Source organism: Boleophthalmus pectinirostris, unplaced genomic scaffold (genome assembly GCF_026225935.1).
Source record: "Boleophthalmus pectinirostris isolate CB_2022bp ecotype Guang Dong unplaced genomic scaffold, ASM2622593v1 HiC_scaffold_17, whole genome shotgun sequence".
Taxonomy (NCBI): Eukaryota; Metazoa; Chordata; class Actinopteri; order Gobiiformes; family Gobiidae; genus Boleophthalmus; species Boleophthalmus pectinirostris.
This window is the reverse complement of record NW_026571115.1, coordinates 20,808,920-20,828,271: the sequence shown is the minus strand read 5'-3', so window position 1 is coordinate 20,828,271 and position 19,352 is coordinate 20,808,920. Positions and strand designations below refer to the sequence as shown.

The 19,352-nt window shown below is 37.0% G+C and overlaps 3 protein-coding genes, 1 long non-coding RNA gene and 1 pseudogene across 7 annotated transcripts; 1 reads left to right on the top strand and 4 right to left on the bottom strand.

Moving 5' to 3' along the window:
• Positions 1-2,723: 2,723 nt before the first annotated feature.
• Positions 2,724-4,606, bottom strand: LOC129408634 (interferon-induced protein 44-like). Of its 3 annotated transcripts, XM_055152702.1 has the most exons (7): positions 4,478-4,606; positions 4,298-4,358; positions 3,608-3,806; positions 3,393-3,542; positions 3,095-3,266; positions 2,923-3,022; positions 2,724-2,843 (listed from the first exon to the last, which is right to left on the bottom strand). In XM_055152702.1, the coding sequence occupies exons 2-7, from the start codon at positions 4,354-4,356 to the stop codon at positions 2,840-2,842; spliced, it is 684 nt and encodes a 227-aa protein (XP_055008677.1). In that variant the 5' UTR covers positions 4,357-4,358; positions 4,478-4,606; the 3' UTR covers positions 2,724-2,839. The 3 variants fall into 3 exon arrangements, with proteins under 3 accessions (XP_055008677.1, XP_055008675.1, XP_055008676.1); XM_055152700.1 differs by having other exon boundaries at positions 3,095-3,542; XM_055152701.1 differs by having other exon boundaries at positions 3,095-3,542; positions 4,439-4,573.
• A 1,367-nt stretch (positions 4,607-5,973) lies between these two features.
• On the bottom strand, positions 5,974-7,785 carry LOC129408635 (interferon-induced protein 44-like). The gene is made up of 7 exons (XM_055152703.1): positions 7,698-7,785; positions 7,488-7,530; positions 7,392-7,425; positions 7,084-7,279; positions 6,869-7,018; positions 6,609-6,783; positions 5,974-6,529 (listed from the first exon to the last, which is right to left on the bottom strand). The coding sequence occupies exons 2-7, from the start codon at positions 7,528-7,530 to the stop codon at positions 6,444-6,446; spliced, it is 684 nt and encodes a 227-aa protein (XP_055008678.1). The 5' UTR covers positions 7,698-7,785; the 3' UTR covers positions 5,974-6,443.
• Positions 7,786-9,674: 1,889 nt separating this feature from the next.
• On the bottom strand, positions 9,675-15,234 carry LOC129408715 (interferon-induced protein 44-like; annotated as a pseudogene).
• A 368-nt stretch (positions 15,235-15,602) lies between these two features.
• Positions 15,603-16,199, top strand: LOC129408636 (uncharacterized). The gene is made up of 3 exons (XR_008632047.1): positions 15,603-15,684; positions 15,906-15,976; positions 16,070-16,199. It is a non-coding gene; the product is annotated as an uncharacterized LOC129408636 (long non-coding RNA).
• Positions 16,153-18,935, bottom strand: LOC110172056 (interferon-induced protein 44-like). Of its 2 annotated transcripts, XM_055152699.1 has the most exons (8): positions 18,730-18,935; positions 18,542-18,602; positions 18,283-18,481; positions 18,068-18,217; positions 17,779-17,944; positions 17,570-17,670; positions 17,314-17,478; positions 16,153-17,185 (listed from the first exon to the last, which is right to left on the bottom strand). In XM_055152699.1, exons 2-7 carry the CDS (start codon positions 18,598-18,600, stop codon positions 17,317-17,319), a joined length of 837 nt encoding a protein of 278 aa, XP_055008674.1. In that variant the 5' UTR covers positions 18,601-18,602; positions 18,730-18,935; the 3' UTR covers positions 16,153-17,185; positions 17,314-17,316. The 2 variants fall into 2 exon arrangements, with proteins under 2 accessions (XP_055008674.1, XP_020793538.2); XM_020937879.2 differs by lacking the exon at positions 16,153-17,185 and having other exon boundaries at positions 17,272-17,478.
• Between the last annotated feature and the right edge of the window lie 417 nt (positions 18,936-19,352).

Genomic DNA, 19,352 nt, shown 5'->3' with positions numbered 1-19,352 from the left:
TGCTTTGGTATAGAATGTAATAAATGTTCTTTGTGTGATGTGGACATAGAAACAACAGAGCACCTCTTCTTTGAATGTGTCCATAGTATTACTTTATGGGAAGATACACATTTCTGGTTGTTCTCTAAAATACCTCGTCTAAAGGATTTCACCAAGAAAGACATCATCTTTGGACTTCTATGTAAGGATAAACAAACATGAACTACTTTTGAATGCTATAATACTTGGAAAATGTTTCATTCACAAAAACAGATTTTTGAATGTAAACCTCTTTTTTTTTTTTTTAAATAATATTTATCAAACTTTTTTTTTTTTTTTTTTTTTGCCTCTCACACCTTGGACAGCAAGAACTATTTCTGTAAAAGAACTTATCACTAGCTGTAGTGACTATTTGTCAAATAAAAGTAACAAACAAAAGCGTGGGTATGTGGTTTACGCAGCACAAATCAATGTCCATGACTAGAGATGATTTTCCAAGATTTATTTTCCAGTTTTTGGGCAAGCAACAAGGAATACATGTTTAAGGCCTACTCCTGCTGCCTCTCCTCGTGACTGGTAAAAAACCATAGGCCCACCCAGGTGCACTCTGGTCCATGTACCACCCTCCTTTATCCCCTAGGTGACCCAAATTATATAATATATAATTTAATTATATATTATATAATTATATATTACATAATAATATATTAATTAAATTATATAATATAAATAATACCAATTTAGACTAAGAAATTAATAAGAATTATATTAACATAGCAAAAATATATTATACAAATTAACAAAACTAAATTATTAAGCTAATTAACAAACAAAAATAATAAACAAATTTTAGAATCAACAAAATAAGCAAATAGCTCCTACACTAGCTATGAACCCCTGGCACCTCATTTAATTTATTTTATTTGTTTGAATGAATGAATAAATAATTATATAAATAAATTAATAAATAAATGGCTAACTAACTAACTAACTAACTAAATAAATAAATAAATAGGGCCAAAACATTCCCACATTGCAAAACCGGGGTCCACAAAAAAAAAAAAAAAAAAAAAAAAAAAAAAAAACTGCCAGTAGACAATGTTATGGCTATATGGCGCTCAAGTATTACATATCCATCTAAAACAATTAAATCTGTTTTATTTCCAGAGGTGAAATATTTGTTGGCAATATTTGTTTTTGAGACGGGCATGTTTTGGGCACCGGTGCGAGGGCCTCCCACGCGGTTTCAACCCTCGAGGTCATCGAGGTTCATACAGGCTGCGCTGGGGGTGTGGAGGTACAATTGAATGGCAGTTTTACAAGTTAAATTAGAAGTTAAGTGAAGTTAAGTTTATCTAAAGTACTAGTCAATGTATTAACAGCCCCAGAAGAATCGTTTTTTGTTTTGTTTTTTTCCAAAGAGGACTCAAGCTGTGTTGGTGTAGTTTTCCCTTCCACCAGCAGAAGGAGCTGTTTTGTTTAATGCTAATGTTCACTGTTAATTGCTGTAGAGTTAGAAATTAGCTCATTTTGGCTGAATCTTAATTCTCTTTCCCACAGAACTTTAATATAGATCCATGCTCTTTTCTTTATTCCATTTTTCAGATGTCAGTCAAATGAGTCACACTAAGTGGAAAACCATGAAAGGAAGGAGTAAACATGAGAGGCTTCAGGTCATCAGATAAAATAATCACATTGTGTTGGACTTAGTGAGGAGTTTATATCCTCTCTGCTCCTTGTGTCTTTTCTCTGGTGGGACTTCCTCAGCCGTTTCCCCCAGAATCAAGGGAAGGAATCAAGGAGAAAGAAGCAAGGAGAGAGAATGGAGATGCAGCCTTTGTGAGGATGGCTGACACATAGTTGTGTGATGTAATCTGCATCCCATAGAACTATAATAAATGTGTGCCAAAGTGTTCTTAAAAAGAATACTTCTGTTTAATTTAATTTTGGCCAATGTTAGCTAGATTTGAGCTAGCATGTGTACTTTCATTGCTACATACTGTATAATGTATAGCCTAAAGTGAGAGACTAAAGGAACAGACCAAGAAAAAAATTGGCTTTTAACTCTTCTTACAGTGTATCTTAGACTAAAGAAAAACAATACACAAACTAAAGTTTCTACGACAAACATTATTAGAATAATTTTATGTAAATTTACATAAAATATAATAATTTATACTGCAGAATAAAGACCCACAGCAAATACATATACATGAAATTGAATGTAATATTCCTTACAGAAATGTAGCATTCTCTACCTGTTCTACAACTGAAATCTCCTGCAAGCTGTGCAGAGTTAAAGCTTCCTTTCAGGGCAGCGTTTAGACTTCCTTTCATGTGATTTCTTTGAAACCTGGTGTATGATATTCTGCACATCTTAAAAGCAACAAAAAAAAACAAAAAACGGTTAAATCATACATTTGGCCTTTGTAGTCCATGAAGGCAGGTGAAGGCAGTCACATTTGCCTTTTTTCGCCTTCACTCGTCTTGCAAAGCCCCTGCAGACACCTTGATCTCGGTGCCTTGTTGCTTGCTCATCTTAAACACACCTAAGGTTACAATGAATCTACATCATCGTGTACACAGAGGTGATTCAATCATTATAATGATAATGTAATCATGTAAAAAACAATGTAAATTAAAATGCATAATAAAAACATTATTTCATACAGCAGAATAAAGGTTTGATAAAGGTTTTGGTTTTAGTTTTGGTCAAGGAAATCTTCACCAACATCAATAATTTGTTTCAGAGCCATCAGAATCAGTGTGTCCATGTCCTTGTTTTGAATGAATTCAGAGTGGTAATTTTTCACTGGAAACATGCAGTTCATTTGAATACCCACATATGCAGACAATTCCTCTATCTGAAATGAAACAATACAAACAAAATTCTTATGCAAAAGTATAAAAGTATATAAATATGTGCGTTATTCACCATCTTACTCTTTTTTTATTATATTGCTTGTGAAGACCTTTTTAATATTTAAGTGCACCTCAGGGCAGGCTTCATCAATCTTGGTAAGAACTACTATTTGTGGAATTCCTAAAAAAAAAAGAAAAAGAAAGTACACATACATGCACATACATATTTTAGTTGCTCTGCACAAAATATTACCCAGATCACTGGCTTCAAGGCGGACGTCCCTGATCTTTTCAAGGTGTTCATTGCCCAGTAAATGACCAGTGCTGGCTGAGACCACACACACCAGAACATGGGTTTTGTCATTCATAGTGGGACTGCTGTTGTAGAATGGGTCAGTAGGGCTTATTGAAGTCTGAGGGTTGAACTTTAAAACAAAACCATAAAAATTACATCTACAAATCTTAAAAAAGTATAATACTGACTTGAAATAAATCAAGAATAAATAAACCCAAATACCAGCAGGATTGGTGCATTTGTCCAAAAAGCCTACCGTATAACCATCCTTCACATGTCCCTTAAAAGCTAATGCAATGTCCTCAGGACAAGCTCCTTTCTTCCTTTCCTTCTCGAGACCCATGACATCAGTGAAGACAAAGGGATAGTAGCTGCTACTGTCCTTTTTTATAGAGTGTGTTCGATACTGAAAAAATAGGAAGCGCAGCAACTGTCAACATATTCACCAGCACTAGTGTCAATATTTAATACCTTTTTAGTGAAGCTGGAGCCACCAATACTATCAGATAAAGCCTGACTAGTCACTCTGTCTCTCAGAATTCTTTCCACTGAGTTGATAAAGCTGGATTTGCCAGATCCCGTGGGCCCGTAGAGCATGATTCTAATGTGCTGAACCTCATCTTTGGTCAGTTGGAACTTTTTGATGGAGTCCAGATATGAATCCTTGTCACTATGCACACAAATGAGATAATTACTTTCAAAAGAAAAATGTAAACTAGAAAAGCACACAGAGCGCAGACCTCCGCCAAGGACTACCCCCATTTTTTATATAAATTGCGATAAAATCAGTCTTCTGGATCAGATCCGGATCAGCCTTTGGAATATGAAAGAGGATCCCATTGTCCATCCCTGAGTCAGATTTCATGGGGTTTGGTCAATAATTAACCGAGATATTGAGAAACAAAATTTTTGGCCCCATTTACCACAATGTTAACTAAAATTTCAAAGTGATCCAGAATCCAGGATTTCTTCCGGATCACCCCCAAAATGAAATCAGTTCTTCCTTTTCACATTTCCAACAAATCCTGAAAATTTCATCAAAATCGGTCCATAACTTTTTTAGTTATGTTGCTAACAGACAAACAAACAAACAAACAAACAAACAGACAAACGCTGGCAAAAACATAACCTCCTTGGCGGAGGTAATGAATAAAGACTCACTCTGTTTGGACGATCCTCCAGGGAGTAGCAGGTTTGAACAATGATTTGAAAGCTTTCATAGCTGTAGTCACAAAATATCCATTATTGTAGATAAAAATAAATACCTACAGCATTGCCCATAGCAAATAAAAGTACATAAACCTGAATGTAATTTTCCTTGTAAAATGTAGCATTCTCTACCTGTTCTCAAAGTGTGTCCTGTGACTGATGCAGAACTTATTTTTGCAATTAAGATCTCCTGCAAGCTGTGCAGAGCTGAAGCTTCCTTTTAGAGCACCGTTTAGACTTCCTTTCAGTCATGTGATTTCTTTGAAACCTGAAAAATAGACAACTCTGCTCTTGTGGGGAGTGCATGTATGATTTTTCCATCTCCACTTAGTTAAAAGGTTGCGTAACAATTAGAAAGGGTTTTTTTTTTTTAGCGTTTAAAAGCATTTTTAATACCATACCATGTTGCACCTTTACAGTATAATTTAAAAGCAACTCGATGTAAAAAAAATCAATGTATTCACAATAGAATACTCTGATAGGCCCGTGTAAAAGAATACATTACAAATTTTAATGCAGATTTTCAATATTCTGTAACTAAATACATTTTTTAAATATTCTTCCCATCATTGAATATAAGCATAATTTTCTTACTTCTTCTAAACAAGACTGGCCAGAAAAACTGACTCTTTTTGATTATGATGCAAAAGTGTTAACTTTACTGTAACAAAGATGGTAATTTGGTGTTTTTGTGTGTCCACAACCCCCTCAGATCAGTCAAGAAAACAATGCCAGGGTCACATCCTCTGCACCAAAAGGAGTGTGTTGACTCAACACTGTGTCTGGTCTGTATTTAAGAGAAGACGGGTGTCTTCAAGGATGTGTGATATGTTGTATATGTATATGATTAGGTTAAGTTTAGAAACAGTTAAGGAAGAAATATTGTGCATGTGTCTACTATAGTTATAATAGTGGATCATTGTGTTATAATTTGGACATTTTAAATCACAGTATTGATCTAAACGATGGTGCACAGTGGGAACTGATGTCACTGTAAACGTCATCAACACAAAGAGTCAGCACCTCTGATAGACAGCAGTGTGTGGGTTGCACGATTGTGTGGTTTGTTACCTCTGCCAAGGAGGTTATGTTTTTGCCGGCGTTTGTCTGTTTGTTTGTTTGTTTGTCTGTTAGCAACATAACTAAAAAAGTTATGGACCGATTTTGATGAAATTTTCAGGATTTGTTGGAAATGTGAAAAGGAAGAACTGATTTCATTTTGGGGGTGATCCGGAAGAAATCCTGGATTCTGGATCACTTTGAAATTTTAGTTAACATTGTGGTAAATGGGGCCAAAAATTTTGTTTCTCAATATCTCGGTTAATTATTGACCAAACCCCATGAAATTTGACTCAGGGATGGACAATGGGATCCTCTTTCATATTCCAAAGGCTGATCCGGATCTGATCCAGAAGACTGATTTTATCGCAATTTATATAAAAAATGGGGGTAGTCCTTGGCGGAGGTCTGCGCTCTCTGAGTGCTTTTCTAGTTTATATAGCAATTTAAATTTTAGTGAATTTGCTGAATTATAAGAACATATTTTTGGTTGTTAAGATAAACTGATCTATGGTGTCAGCTTCTTCTGGAGGGGCCTGAAAAGAGCCTTAAAAGAGAGTCCAGAAGGATTAAAGGTGTTCACAAACATGTCTCTTTATTAGGCTCACACAGGTACAGATCTCTTGATTCAAGTTGATTCACACAGCATCTCTCCACGTCACCTCTCTTAGTACAAGAAGAGCTGACAGCTTTATACTGACCATCTCGTAAGAATATTGACAAACTGTAACTGGTATTTACAGAAATGTTGACCTAGACAGTGTAACCACAGATAGTCATATGTTAAAGAGTTCAGACACTCCCCCTTTATGTCTCATATACATCACAAAGTCCATCATAACATGTCCCAAACTCATTGACATTTTAAAGTTCAGACACTGACTTCTCTTTATGACACATGTACAAGAACATTGAACCCCTTCCACATTGCATGGTGAATTAACATGAATGAAACACTAAAAATACAGAAATTAATTCCCACAATGGTTAAAACTGAAAAGAAAAAAAAACGCAAATCCAAAATTAACTAGAAAAGCACTCAGAGAGTGCAGACCTCCGCCAAGTTAGACTGAACCTCAGGACAGGCCTCATCAATCTTAGTAACAATGGCCATTTGAGGAATCCCTAATGAGGAACATTAAGATTGTCAATTTCAGGGCAAAAAGCACAGGCCAATACCATCTAATAGTAAAATCTATATTACCCAAGTCTTTTGCTGCAAGTCGGACTACTTTCATCTTGTCAATGAGTTCAGGACTCATGATACTGAGGGTACTGGCTGAGACGACACATACCAGAACATGTGTCTGGTCATTGACAGTCGGGCTTTTGTTGTAATGCTGCAGGTCTTCACTTGAAAATGAGGAGTGAGGATTAAACTGAAATTTAGACATCATGTAATTAATATATTTACAACTTACAGTAAAAAAGGAAAGTGTGTGTGTATTGTTTTTTTTAGCTTACCGCATACCCATCTTTCACGTGTCCCTTCATGGCCTCTTTGATGTCATCCACATTAATGCCTTTATTGTCTTTCTCTAGTCCCATGATGTCATTGAAGACAAACGGATAGAAGTTCCCAGGTTTTCTTTTTTGTATTTTGTGCGTTTGATACTGTCAATAAATTGTCAACTCAGTCATGTTACAGTCACAGGTCGATTCATTTTTCTCCTTTATACCTTTGAGGTGAAGCTGTCATTGCCAACACCAACTAAAGCCTGTCCAGTCATTCTTCCTCGTAAAGCTGTCTCCACTGAGTTGATGAAACTGGACTTGCCGGCGTTACTTGGTCCATGAAGCAAAATCCTGAGGTGTTCTACATCTTTTTGGTCCGGTTCATAATTATTAATGTACTGCAGATAATCGTCCTTTTCCCTGGCAATAAAAAAACAATGCTACCAACGTTTAAAAAATGTATTGAAATTCATGGTGCAAATGAACACAACCGAAATCATAAATCATAAAATACAACATTTCCTAGACTTACCATGATGGTATCTGTCTCCAGTCCGCATGGAGAACTAGGAGAACAGAAAATATTAGTCTCTTAAACTGTAAATTATCATAACTGTTTCAAACTTACGCTTTGGAGAGGGAGGTGCTGGGGGTTTTGAGCGTTTAAACATCTGTCAGGAAAGAAATCACACTCAAACATTTAGTTTAAGCAAATATTGTTGTGACAAGCAAAATAGATTTTTTCCAGACAATAGTTACCCTTTTATGCACAAAGAATTTACCTCTTAATGCCCACTGTGAAATAACGCAAACATTCAAAAACAAAGTATTAGTTTACCTTTCTCAAAGAACATCTGATGTCGTTGGTTCCCAGTGCAAAACTGAGGTCTGTTTGTGAGTCAGTTCATTTTTGTAAATCAGTTTCGTTTTTGTGTTTTTTCAGACATGATTGTGGCTGAGATATTCAAACATGTTGGTGCTTGTGGTAGAAAACGTTAAGGCCATGAATTTCCGCATTGCAGTACAAGATTAATTGAACAGAAACTACATACATAACATTATTTAACTGTAATATTGCTATTCCTGACCAAACCATGAGTCACAGGACAGAACAGACCTGAGCTGGCTTGAAAGAGTCTACACTTCTGTTCTGAGGGCTCAGAATCTCAGATGCAGCAAAAGGACCTTTCAGATATTGAAGCACAAAGTAGAAGTAGAAATTGACACTGTTTATTTCTTAAAATGTATTTAAATCTATTTGAAATGACAATCATGCATTTGTTGTTGGTCATTCTGATGAACGTCTAACCCTGGTGTTAAACTGTTGATGCAGCCACAGTGACAAAAAAAGTATTCTAAATTTAAAGGCACATTATGTATTCAGGTCAGATCTGTAGAGAGGTGAACACAGTCACTGAATATAGACATTTGAAGGTATTTCGTAGCAATTCACAATGAAAGTGATAGAAATATATAGGTTTAGTGCCATACCGTGGAACATTCAAGTGATAACATCTCCATGGAGAGTGGGTGGCATACACTAGCTACATGGGGCAGAAATGGGTAGCTTGTTCACTTAAATGATGTGCATTGTTGTACAGTGGCAGATATAGAGCTATCTATAGGGCATCTGATCGGAGGAAAAAAGATTGGAGACCCTTGTCATAGATGATAATTCTTTACCATTTCCAAAACTATGGATTAATGGAAAATAATTCCCTGAATGAAAATGTACTAACTCTGAATTAATAGATTTTAACAAAACCATATATCCATTCATACACAACCCAAACAATGTTGCTCAGTACTTTAACAACCCAGAAAAGATCAAAATTAGAACCCCATTCCTACAAAAGAAAAAGTTCTTTTTAAAACTGTCTGGTATCTAACCTTCCAATGAATTCATCAGAACATCATCTTTGGACTTCTATGTAAGGATAAAAAACATGAACTACTTTTGAATGCTATAATACTTGGAAAATGTTTCATCCACAAAAACAGATTTTTGAATGTAAACCTCTTTTTAAAAAAAAAAAAAAAAAAAAAAAAAAAAAATATATATAATATATATATATATATATATATATATATATACATATATATATATATATATATATTATCAAACTTCTTTTTTTTTTTTTTTTTTTTTTTTTTTTTTTTTGCCTCTCTCACACCTTGGACAGCAAGAACTATTACTGTAAAAGAACTTATCACTAGCTATGAACCCTTAGACCCCTGGCACCTCATTTAATTTATTTTATTTGTTTGAATGAATGAATAAATAATTATATAAATAAATAAATAAATAAATAAATAAATGACTAACTAACTAACTAAATAAACAAATAGGGCCAAAACATTTCCACATTGCAAAACCGGGGTCAACAAAAACAAAAAAAAACAAAAAAAAAAACTGCCAGTAGACAATGTTATGGCTATATGGCGCTCAAGTATTACATATCCATCTAAAACAATTAAATCTGTTTTATTTCCAGATGTGAAATATTTGTTGGCAATATTTGTTTTTGAGACGGGCATGTTTTGGGCACCGGTGCGAGGGCCTCCCACGCGGTTTCAACCCTCGAGGTCATCGAGGTTCATACAGGCTGCGCTGGGGGTGTGGAGGTACAATTGAATGGCAGTTTTACAAGTTAAATTAGAAGTTAAGTGAAGTTAAGTTTATCTAAAGTACTAGTCAATGTATTAACAGCCCCAGAAGAATCGTTTTTTGTTTTGTTTTTTTTCCAAAGAGGACTCAAGCTGTGTTGGTGTAGTTTTCCCTTCCACCAGCAGAAGGAGCTGTTTTTGTTTAATGCTAATGTTCACTGTTAATTGCTGTAGAGTTAGAAATTAGCTCATTTTGGCTGAATCTTAATTCTCTTTCCCACAGAACTTTAATATAGATCCATGCTCTTTTTTTTTTTATTATATTGCTTGTGAAGACCTTTTTAATATTTAAGTGCACCTCAGGGCAGGCTTCATCAATCTTGGTAAGAACTACTATTTGTGGAATTCCTAAAAAAAAAAAAAAAGAAAAAGAAAGTACACATACATGCACATACATATTTTAGTTGCTCTGCACAAAATATTACCCAGATCACTGGCTTCAAGGCGGACGTCCCTGATCTTTTCAAGGTGTTCATTGCCCAGTAAATGACCAGTGCTGGCTGAGACCACACACACCAGAACATGGGTTTTGTCATTCATAGTGGGACTGCTGTTGTAGAATGGGTCAGTAGGGCTTATTGAAGTCTGAGGGTTGAACTTTAAAACAAAACCATTAAAATTACATCTACAAATCTTAAAAAAGTATAATACTGACTTGAAATAAATCAAGAATAAATAAACCCAAATACCAGCAGGATTGGTGCATTTGTCCAAAAAGCCTACCGTATAACCATCCTTCACATGTCCCTTAAAAAGCTAATGCAATGTCCTCAGGACAAGCTCCTTTCTTCCTTTCCTTCTCGAGACCCATGACATCAGTGAAGACAAAGGGATAGTAGCTGCTACTGTCCTTTTTTATAGAGTGTGTTCGATACTGAAAAAATAGGAAGCGCAGCAACTGTCGACATATTCACCAGCACTAGTGTCAATATTTAATACCTTTTTAGTGAAGCTGGAGCCACCAATACTATCAGATAAAGCCTGACTAGTCACTCTGTCTCTCAGAATTCTTTCCACTGAGTTGATAAAGCTGGATTTGCCAGATCCCGTGGGCCCGTAGAGCATGATTCTAATGTGCTGAACCTCTTCTTTGGTCAGTTGGAACTTTTTGATGGAGTCCAGATATGAATCCTTGTCACTATGCACACAAATGAGATGATACTCTCAAAAGAAAAATTAAAATGAATATAGTCAGGGAGCCAAAGTCTCAAAAATGGGTTGAACCTGGCATCGCCTGCCATACTTTTTATTTGTGTTTTTTTTTTGTTAACTGTGACCCTGAGGACCAATAATTGGAGGGTCTGCTTTTCCGGAAATATTGCGAAAAAAAATTGTGGCCATTTTAGTGTAGGTAACCTTCATTTTGTGATAGAAAATTCTGAAAAATGAAAAATGTTCTCAAATCCTCAGTGGATTGGGTAAGCTGTCTACAAATACATTCCAGATGCAAAGAACACATGTGGTGACAACATTCAGTGAAAAAAATATTCATAAAACACATTTCTACATGATTTTGGCTCAATTTAATGCCAAAAAATAAGGAATTTTTTTCACTTTTTTCCAATATTTTCATCTTTACCTCATTGGCAATCAACTATTTCCCCAAGTTTTGACATCAGCCAATATGCCATTCTTTTCTTCAAACAGTATAGTCATTCCACAGAAAAAAATATTAAAATCCAACCAAAATCAATGGATCTGTGATGATTTCTTTACCATCAACAGGCCCAGAACCTCAATAGAATGTTAGGCTCCTCTCAACATTCCATAAGGCACACTGGATATTTAGCATGGTTGTTAATGTCCACATTAATAAACATCATGGCCTAGGCATCTTTTAAATAATAATAATAATTATTATAATAATATTATTATTATTAATAATAAATATAGCCGCAAGCGGCAATGATCAGCCCTCGCTCGAGCCTATGCCACGCCCATGCCACGCCGCACCCCGACCACGTTGAGCTCTGCACATGCCGTGCCCCACAAATGCACCTTACTCATTGATCTAACTTCTAAATTAACACTAACCCCTAAACCTACGAGAACTCCTAACCATAGCCCTAACCCTAGCCCAGGGGTCGGCAACCCAAAATGTTCAAAGAGCCATATTGGCCTAAAAAAACAAAAACCATACCTGCCTGGATCTGCAAAAATTAAAAGTTTTATATAAGCCTAATATGAAGGCAGCATAGGCTGTTAGTATATTAGCTGTATAAGCCGACTATTAAAATGACTAAGTCGGCTACAAACAAAATGAGCATTCATGATTACACAAACCCCTTTTGCGACCCTCTCATACTCGGTGCGCCGTCTGTAGCCACTGAAATCAGGTGGTTAGTGTTTATTCCTTTGTCATTTAGGCCCCGTTTACACGTACACGGGTATTTTTTAAAAACGGAGACATTTCCCTTCGTTTGTACACATTGTACACGTTAATTCGCCTCTGAAAACGAATCTTTCTAAAAACTCCAGCTAAAGTGGAGATTTTGGAAAACTCCGGTTTCACGTTTGCATGTAAACTGAGATAAACGGAGTTTCAGGAGGTGACGCGCTGAAAGTGCGACCGACGTTTACCTGTTGCTTTGACGACGAGCAGAAGCTCTGAGCTCGGGCAGCAGCGCCAAACACACGGGAGTACTCAGCGCAGCTCCTCAAGACAGGGCTGTGGGTCCAGTGTTGGTCAGATTGTCCGGAGGCTTCATCCTCCATGTCCTGGTTCCTGACGGGGGCGAGAAAGACCAGCGCGCAAAGGACTGGGTCCGAGTGCTTCAGTGCTGTCATCTGTGCGCTGGTTCCGTGCGGGAAAAGCGAGAATGCGCTGTGGACCACAGGTCCGGGCAGTCTGCTCTGGTCCTCCGTGCTCGACCGTGGCTGGTTCCGAGGTGGTGCAAAGCGTCCGGACAGAAGCGTGAATCCAGTTTGGTTCGTTATGTTGTTCTGAGCGGTCCGTCTGCGCATGTGTTTTTTTTTTTTTTTTTTTCGGGGAAAGCGCTTCTCAGGTGGAGGCACCAGATACCACCCCCGCTTCAGCTTATCTATTTGTTCTGCTGAAACACTTTTTATGTGTTTCATTTGCACACAGCTGATGGATCAGATCCATGACCAGAGATGAATGAGGGTTTTACCCCTAAAGAAACCAGATTAAAACAACAACCAAAAAAATCATTCCTTTTCCATTTTCACTCATTTTTGAAAAAGCTCCAGGGAGCCACTAGGGGAGTGCTAAAGAGCCGCATGCGGCTCCGGAGCCGCGGGTTGCCGACCCCTGCCCTAGCCTAACCTTAACCCTAGCCCTAACCCGAACCTTACCCCTAACCTAACCCTAACCCCTGATCTTAACCGAACCCTACTATTTTTCTCAATTTCTGTATGTGTTGATTTTTTTTTTTTTTAAATCCAAGATGGTGGACTTCCGGTTTGGGAGAGAGCGTGGTCACAATATACTTTATTGTTCCTATTCCCATGATGCATCTGTGTACTAAATTTGGTTTGAGTACGTCAAAGTTTTTGTTGGGACGTCCCCTTGGTGAAGACAGATTTTTGGCCAGTTGCCATGACAACATGGGAGATGGAGTGTGGGTGTCATTGACTTTTTTCATTAAGACCAGGCCACGAATGTGTGTAGCAAATTTTACGTGCGTACGACAAAGTAAAATTTTATTGTTCCATACAACCTCCCTAGGGGGCGCTATTGCGTCCAGTTTAGATTTCCCTATATAAATCTGTTCAGGGTCGGAGTGTCCACCAACAATTAAAGTTTGAGTGAACTTGGCCAAAGTTTGTGCGAATTATCACGCGTCGAAGTTTGATGGCGAGCTGCAAAAACGAACCCGAAATTTGCACCGTTGCCACAGCAACACTGTTTTAAAAAGCTTTAAACAACTTTTAATGTCTCACTCGTCTAGATGATACAGAATGATTCTAGTGAGTCTGGGTCAAACGCCTTAGGACGAGTTTGTTCAAATATGAGGACAAGAAAATGGCGCCGAGTCGCGCGATCAGTCCAATATGGCCGACTTCCTGTTAATATACTTTTTTGTCCCTATTCCCATGGTGCATCTGTGTACCAAATTTGGTTTGGCTACGCCAAAGTTTTTGTTGGGCGTCCTATAGATGCATCAAAAATCTCAGACTTCCGGTCATTGTGCAATCCAGACTGGGAAGGATTTTCCAAAAAAGTGAGCATCAAACCTCCATGTTTGTTTTCTCAGTGGGATGTGTCTATTGTCAAAGTCAATCTTTTCAAGTCTTTTGAACCATATCACTTTTGTTTTTGGTTCTGATATTGTCATATTTTTGTTTTGTGATTCAGATATCGTTAATTGTGTGGTTGTTGGATCCAAACAGCGGAAAACGGCTCAAGAAATTTGTTTGCGAACTCCATAAATGCAAAAGTGAATCAGATGTGTGTGACTCAAACCTCCGTTCAAACTGTTTCTCTTCACAACGGAATTGAAAAATAGTGAAAGGTGAAGGTGATGGGCAGGATTGATCCACAGGAAGAACCAAAAAGGAAACCTTTGACTTCCTAACTCATCCTGAGTTTGCAGAGAACATTTTGTATGTGGAGCCATCAAAGTAAAATCCCGTTTGTTAAGTGAGACGTACAGAAGACAAACAGACTGAGCTGCACTTTCTTGTTCTTGTGGTTTTACAGCAACATCACGTCTTGGTCTCTTTGCAGTGGAAGGTGTTTCTTGGTGAACAGCTGGTGCCTTTCACTTTGGCGTTGACTTTTTAAATTCGTGAACAAGGTGGAGCGAGGGACCATGATGTTTATTAATGTGGACATTAACAACCATGCTAAATATCCAGTGTGCCTTATGGAATGTTGAGAGGAGCCTAACATTCTATTGAGGTTCTGGGCCTGTTGATGGTAAAGAAATCATCACAGATCCATTGATTTTGGTTGGATTTTAATATTTTTTTCTGTGGAATGACTATACTGTTTGAAGAAAAGAATGGCATATTGGCTGATGTCAAAACTTGGGGGAATAGTTGATTGCCAATGAGGTAAAGATGAAAATATTGGAAAAAAGTGAAAAAAATCCTTATTTTTTGGCATTAAATTGAGCCAAAATCATGTAGAAATGTGTTTTATGAATATTTTTTCACTGAATGTTGTCACCACATGTGTTCTTTGCATCTGGAATGTATTTGTAGACAGCTTACCCAATCCACTGAGGAAATTTTTTATTTTTCAAAATTTTCTATCACAAAATGAAGGTTACCTACACTAAAATGGCCACAATTTTTTCACGATATTTCCGGAAGAGCAGACCCTCCAATTATTGGCCCTCAGGGTCACAGTTAACAAAAAAAACCACATATAAAAAGTATGGCAGGCGATGTCAGGTTCAACCCATTTTCTAGAGCTTTTGAGACTTTGGCTCCCCGACTAATAAAGACTCACTCTGTTTGGACGATCCTCCAGGGAGTAGCAGGTTTGAACAATGATTTGAAAGCTTTCATAGCTGTAGTCACAAAATATCCATTATTGTAGATAAAAATAAATAAATAAATGCCTACAGCATTGCCCATAGCAAATAAATGTACATAAACCTGAATGTAATTTTCCTTATAAAATGTAGCATTATCTACCTGTTCTCAAAGTGTGTCCTGTGACTGAAGCAGAACTTATTTTTGCAATTAAGATCTCCTGCAAGCTGTGCAGAGTTGAAGCTTCTTTTTTAGAGCACCGTTTAGACTTCCTTTCAGTTATGTGATTTCTTTGAAACCTGGTGTGTGGTATTCTGGACAGTTTAAAAGCAGCAAAATGGTTAAATCCTAACCCAGAATAAGTGTGTGCATCTATGAAAGCATTACAGCAGTACAATTAGCAAATTAAGATAGTGTTCTCATTTGTTGGACCCTTGGAAAGGCCCCAGAAGTAGAGGCCCCACACTACATGTCATGTTCCTTGTAATAAAACCACATAAGAGCTGCATGCTAGTGTTTCATGTTCCTTCAGTTTCTATACAGTAAAGCAACACAAGTGATTGATGACGCAAAGTATTAAAAAGGTTTTATTCTCACAGTATAAAAGTACAAAGAACAGTAACTATTTTACAGGAGAAGCGTCAGTGGATGCTGAAAGCCCAGAGCTCATCCCCTCTGTGCTTTCTGTGAGCAGCAGTTCAAAATGTGGAGATGTAAGTTGTTTGCAGGGTCCCTTCAAATCCCTTTTTTGTACAACTATGTAGTAGATAACCTGTCATGTCAAATCTACAATTTATATCTCTACTGTATTTCCTTACCCAACCTCTTGTACATTGCCTGTATTCATTTTATATTTACTATATGCTAAAAGTTCATAAATATGAATCTGCATTTGTGTATTATTTGACAACTATTTTTAATACTTTTATTTCAGAACTATTGTGTCCAAGTCATTTTCCTTGTGGATCTCTTGCTTTTTAGAATGCATGGCTTTTGAATACATGGGTAACATATATAAACATGTTCTTATCCTTTAACTTGAAAATATCCCAGTTTTTGTGAATTTTGATACTCATCATCTTTTTTTTTACCACACAGTTGAAAAGGAGCCAGTGATGCTTCATGTTATGAGGAAGAAGATGTCCATGAGATGGTGGTCACAGAAGCATTATATAACAGTCAAAAGAACAAACAGTTTAATAGCAACTTTGGAAACTTAACAGGTGATTATTATGTACTCAAAGAAAAGAGCAACCAAATGAAATACTGTTTCCTGATAACATGGTAACTGTTATGTGTGACTGGTACTAATCTTTGTTGATCTGTTGTCCCCAACAACTTTGTCCAAAGTGTGTTAAATAAACTGAGTATAATACGTGTGTACATACAAATGTAACCAGATTTACAATACCCCACGCTTTCTCCAAACTTTGCTGCCCTAACTGTTGTTACTCTACTGTCCCATTAGATTATTATTTGAACAATACAGAAATGTATCATTTGAAAATGCCAGAGGGTGTTTACATTTCACTTGTACATTGTGCCCTTGACATTTACAACGAATGTAGCCCTAAACATATTTATTCTACTGTAATTACACGAGGCTTATCAAATCATTGCTTCTCAGTTCTTTCAATAGCCATAGTTCAAAATGTTTACATTTATGTAGTAAGTTTTGTTTGACCATTTCTTAGGGAATTATGGTTAAACATAGTGATGATGATTATTAGACATCCACTGAGTTGTGTGTGTCGCTACTTGGCTAAACACTTGGTCACTGGATCCTCCACAGCTCCGTCAGGTCTCCATGTCGCCCTCGTGCGGCGTCTGGCTCGGCGCGGCGCGCCTCCATCGACTTTTACCAAAGTATCTGTAACTCCTCCACAGAGTCAGGGACTGAACAGACCGACAGCTCCGAGATCGAATTCAACCGAACCTGTCATTTCTTCCACATCCTCCATGTTTAAAAAACAAAAAATCCCCCCTAACACGTGTTAGTTTACTCCTGTTCACACACAGCTCCTCTTTTGCCTCCGTTTTAGTCCCGCCCCCAAGAAAACGGCACAATGTTTACAAACTTTTTCATCAAAACATATCAGTCAGCCGTGAGTGCACTTGTGACAGCACTGCATTTCCCATCATACATTTGGCCTTTGCAGTCCATGAAGGCAGCTGTAGTTGCCTTTTTCCGCCTTCATTCGTCTTGCAAAGCGCCTGCAGACGTTGTGTATGCAGATGTGTTTCAATCATTATAATGATAATGTAATGTTGTAAAAAACAATGTAAATTAAAATGCATAATAAAAATAATAATATTTTATACAGCAGGATAAAGGTTTGTACATTTTAGTTTTGGTCGAGGAAATCTTCACCAAAATCAATAATTTGTTTCAGAGCCATCAGAATCAATGTGTCCATGTCCTTGTTTCGAATGAATTCAGAGTGGTAATTCTTCACTGGAAAGATGCTTTGCATTGGAATACCCACATATGCAGACACTTCCTCTGTCTGAAATGAAACAATACAAACTAAATTATTATATGTGTGTGTGTGTGTGTGTGTGTGTGTGTGCTTGTGTGTGTGTTATCCACCATCTTACTCTTTTTTTTATTATATTGCTTGTGAAGACCTTTTTAATATTTAAGTGCACCTCAGGGCAGGCTTCATCAATCTTGGTAAGAACTGCTACTTGTGGAATTCCTAAAAAAAAAAAAAAAAAAAAAGAAAGAAAGAAAGAAAGAAAGAAAGGAAAAATAAGTACACATACACACATATACATAGTTTTAGTTGCTCCGCACAAAATATTACCCAGGTCACTGGCTTCAAGGCGGACGTCCCTGATCTTTTCAAGGTGTTCAGTGCAATTAGCAGTGCTGGCTGAGACCACACACACCAGAACATGGGTTTTGTCATTCATAGTGGGACTGCTGTTGTAGAATGGGTCAGTAGGGCTTATTGAAGTCTGAGGGTTGAACTTTAAAACAAAACCAAATTACATCTACAAATCTTCAAAAAAGTATAATACTGACTTGAAATAAATCAAGAATAAATAAACCCAAATACCAGCAGGATTGGTGCATTTGTCCAAAAAGCCTACCGTATAACCATCCTTCACATGTCCCTTAAAAGCTAATGCAATGTCCTCAGGACAAGCTCCTTTCTTCCTTTCCTTCTCGAGACCCATGACATCAGTGAAGACAAAGGGATAGTAGCTGCTACTGTCCTTTTTTATAGGGTGTGTTCGATACTGAAAAAATAGGAAGCGCAGCAACTGTCGACATATTCACCAGCACTAGTGTCAATATTTAATACCTTTTTAGTGAAGCTGGAGCCACCAATACTATCAGATAAAGCCTGACTAGTCACTCTGTCTCTCAGAATTCTTTCCACTGAGTTGATAAAGCTGGATTTGCCAGATCCCGTGGGCCCGTAGAGCATGATTCTAATGTGCTGAACCTCATCTTTGGTCAGTTGGAACTTTTTGATGGAGTCCAGATATGAATCCTTGTCACTATGCACACAAATGAGATAATTACTCTCAAAAGAAAAATTAAAATGAATAAAGACTCACTCTGTTTGGACGATCCTCCAGGGAGTAGCAGGTTTGAACAATGATTTGAAAGCTTTCATAGCTGTAGTCACAAAATATCCATTATTGTAGATAAAAATAAATAAATAAATACCTACAGCATTGCCCATAGCAAATAAATGTACATAAACCTGAATGTAATTTTCCTTATAAAATGAAGCATTCTCTACCTGTTCTCAAAGTGTGTCCTGCGGCTGATGCAGAACTAATTTTTGCAATTAAGATCTCCTGCAAGCTGTGCAGAGCTGAAGCTTCCTTTTAGAGCACCGTTTAGACTTCCTGTCAGTCATGTGATTTCTTTGAAACCTGGTGTGTGGTATTCTGGACAGTTTAAAAGCAGCAAAATGGTTAAATCCTAACCCAGAATAAGTGTGTGCATCTATGAAAGCATTACAGCAGTACAATTAGCAAATTAAGATAGTGTTCTCATTTGTTGGACCCATGGAAAGTCCCCAGAAGTAGAGGCCCCACACTACATGTCATGTTCCTCGTAATAAAACCACATAATACTTAGACTTAGATAAACTTTATTGGACCACAAAGGAAATTATTTGGACACAGTAGCTCACACAACACAATATAATATAATAACAAAGAGTAAAAAATATAAATGGTAATAATAAATTCTAAATAAGTAGCAAAAAAGATAGCAGGAGACAGGTGTCAAATAAGGCATAGTTATATAAATGTAAATGTATAAGTCAAAATAAAATAGAAAGATATGTAATAAAATAAAATAAAATCACAGCTTCACAGTTTATACAAGAGGTCATAAGAAAACAATGCAACAAAG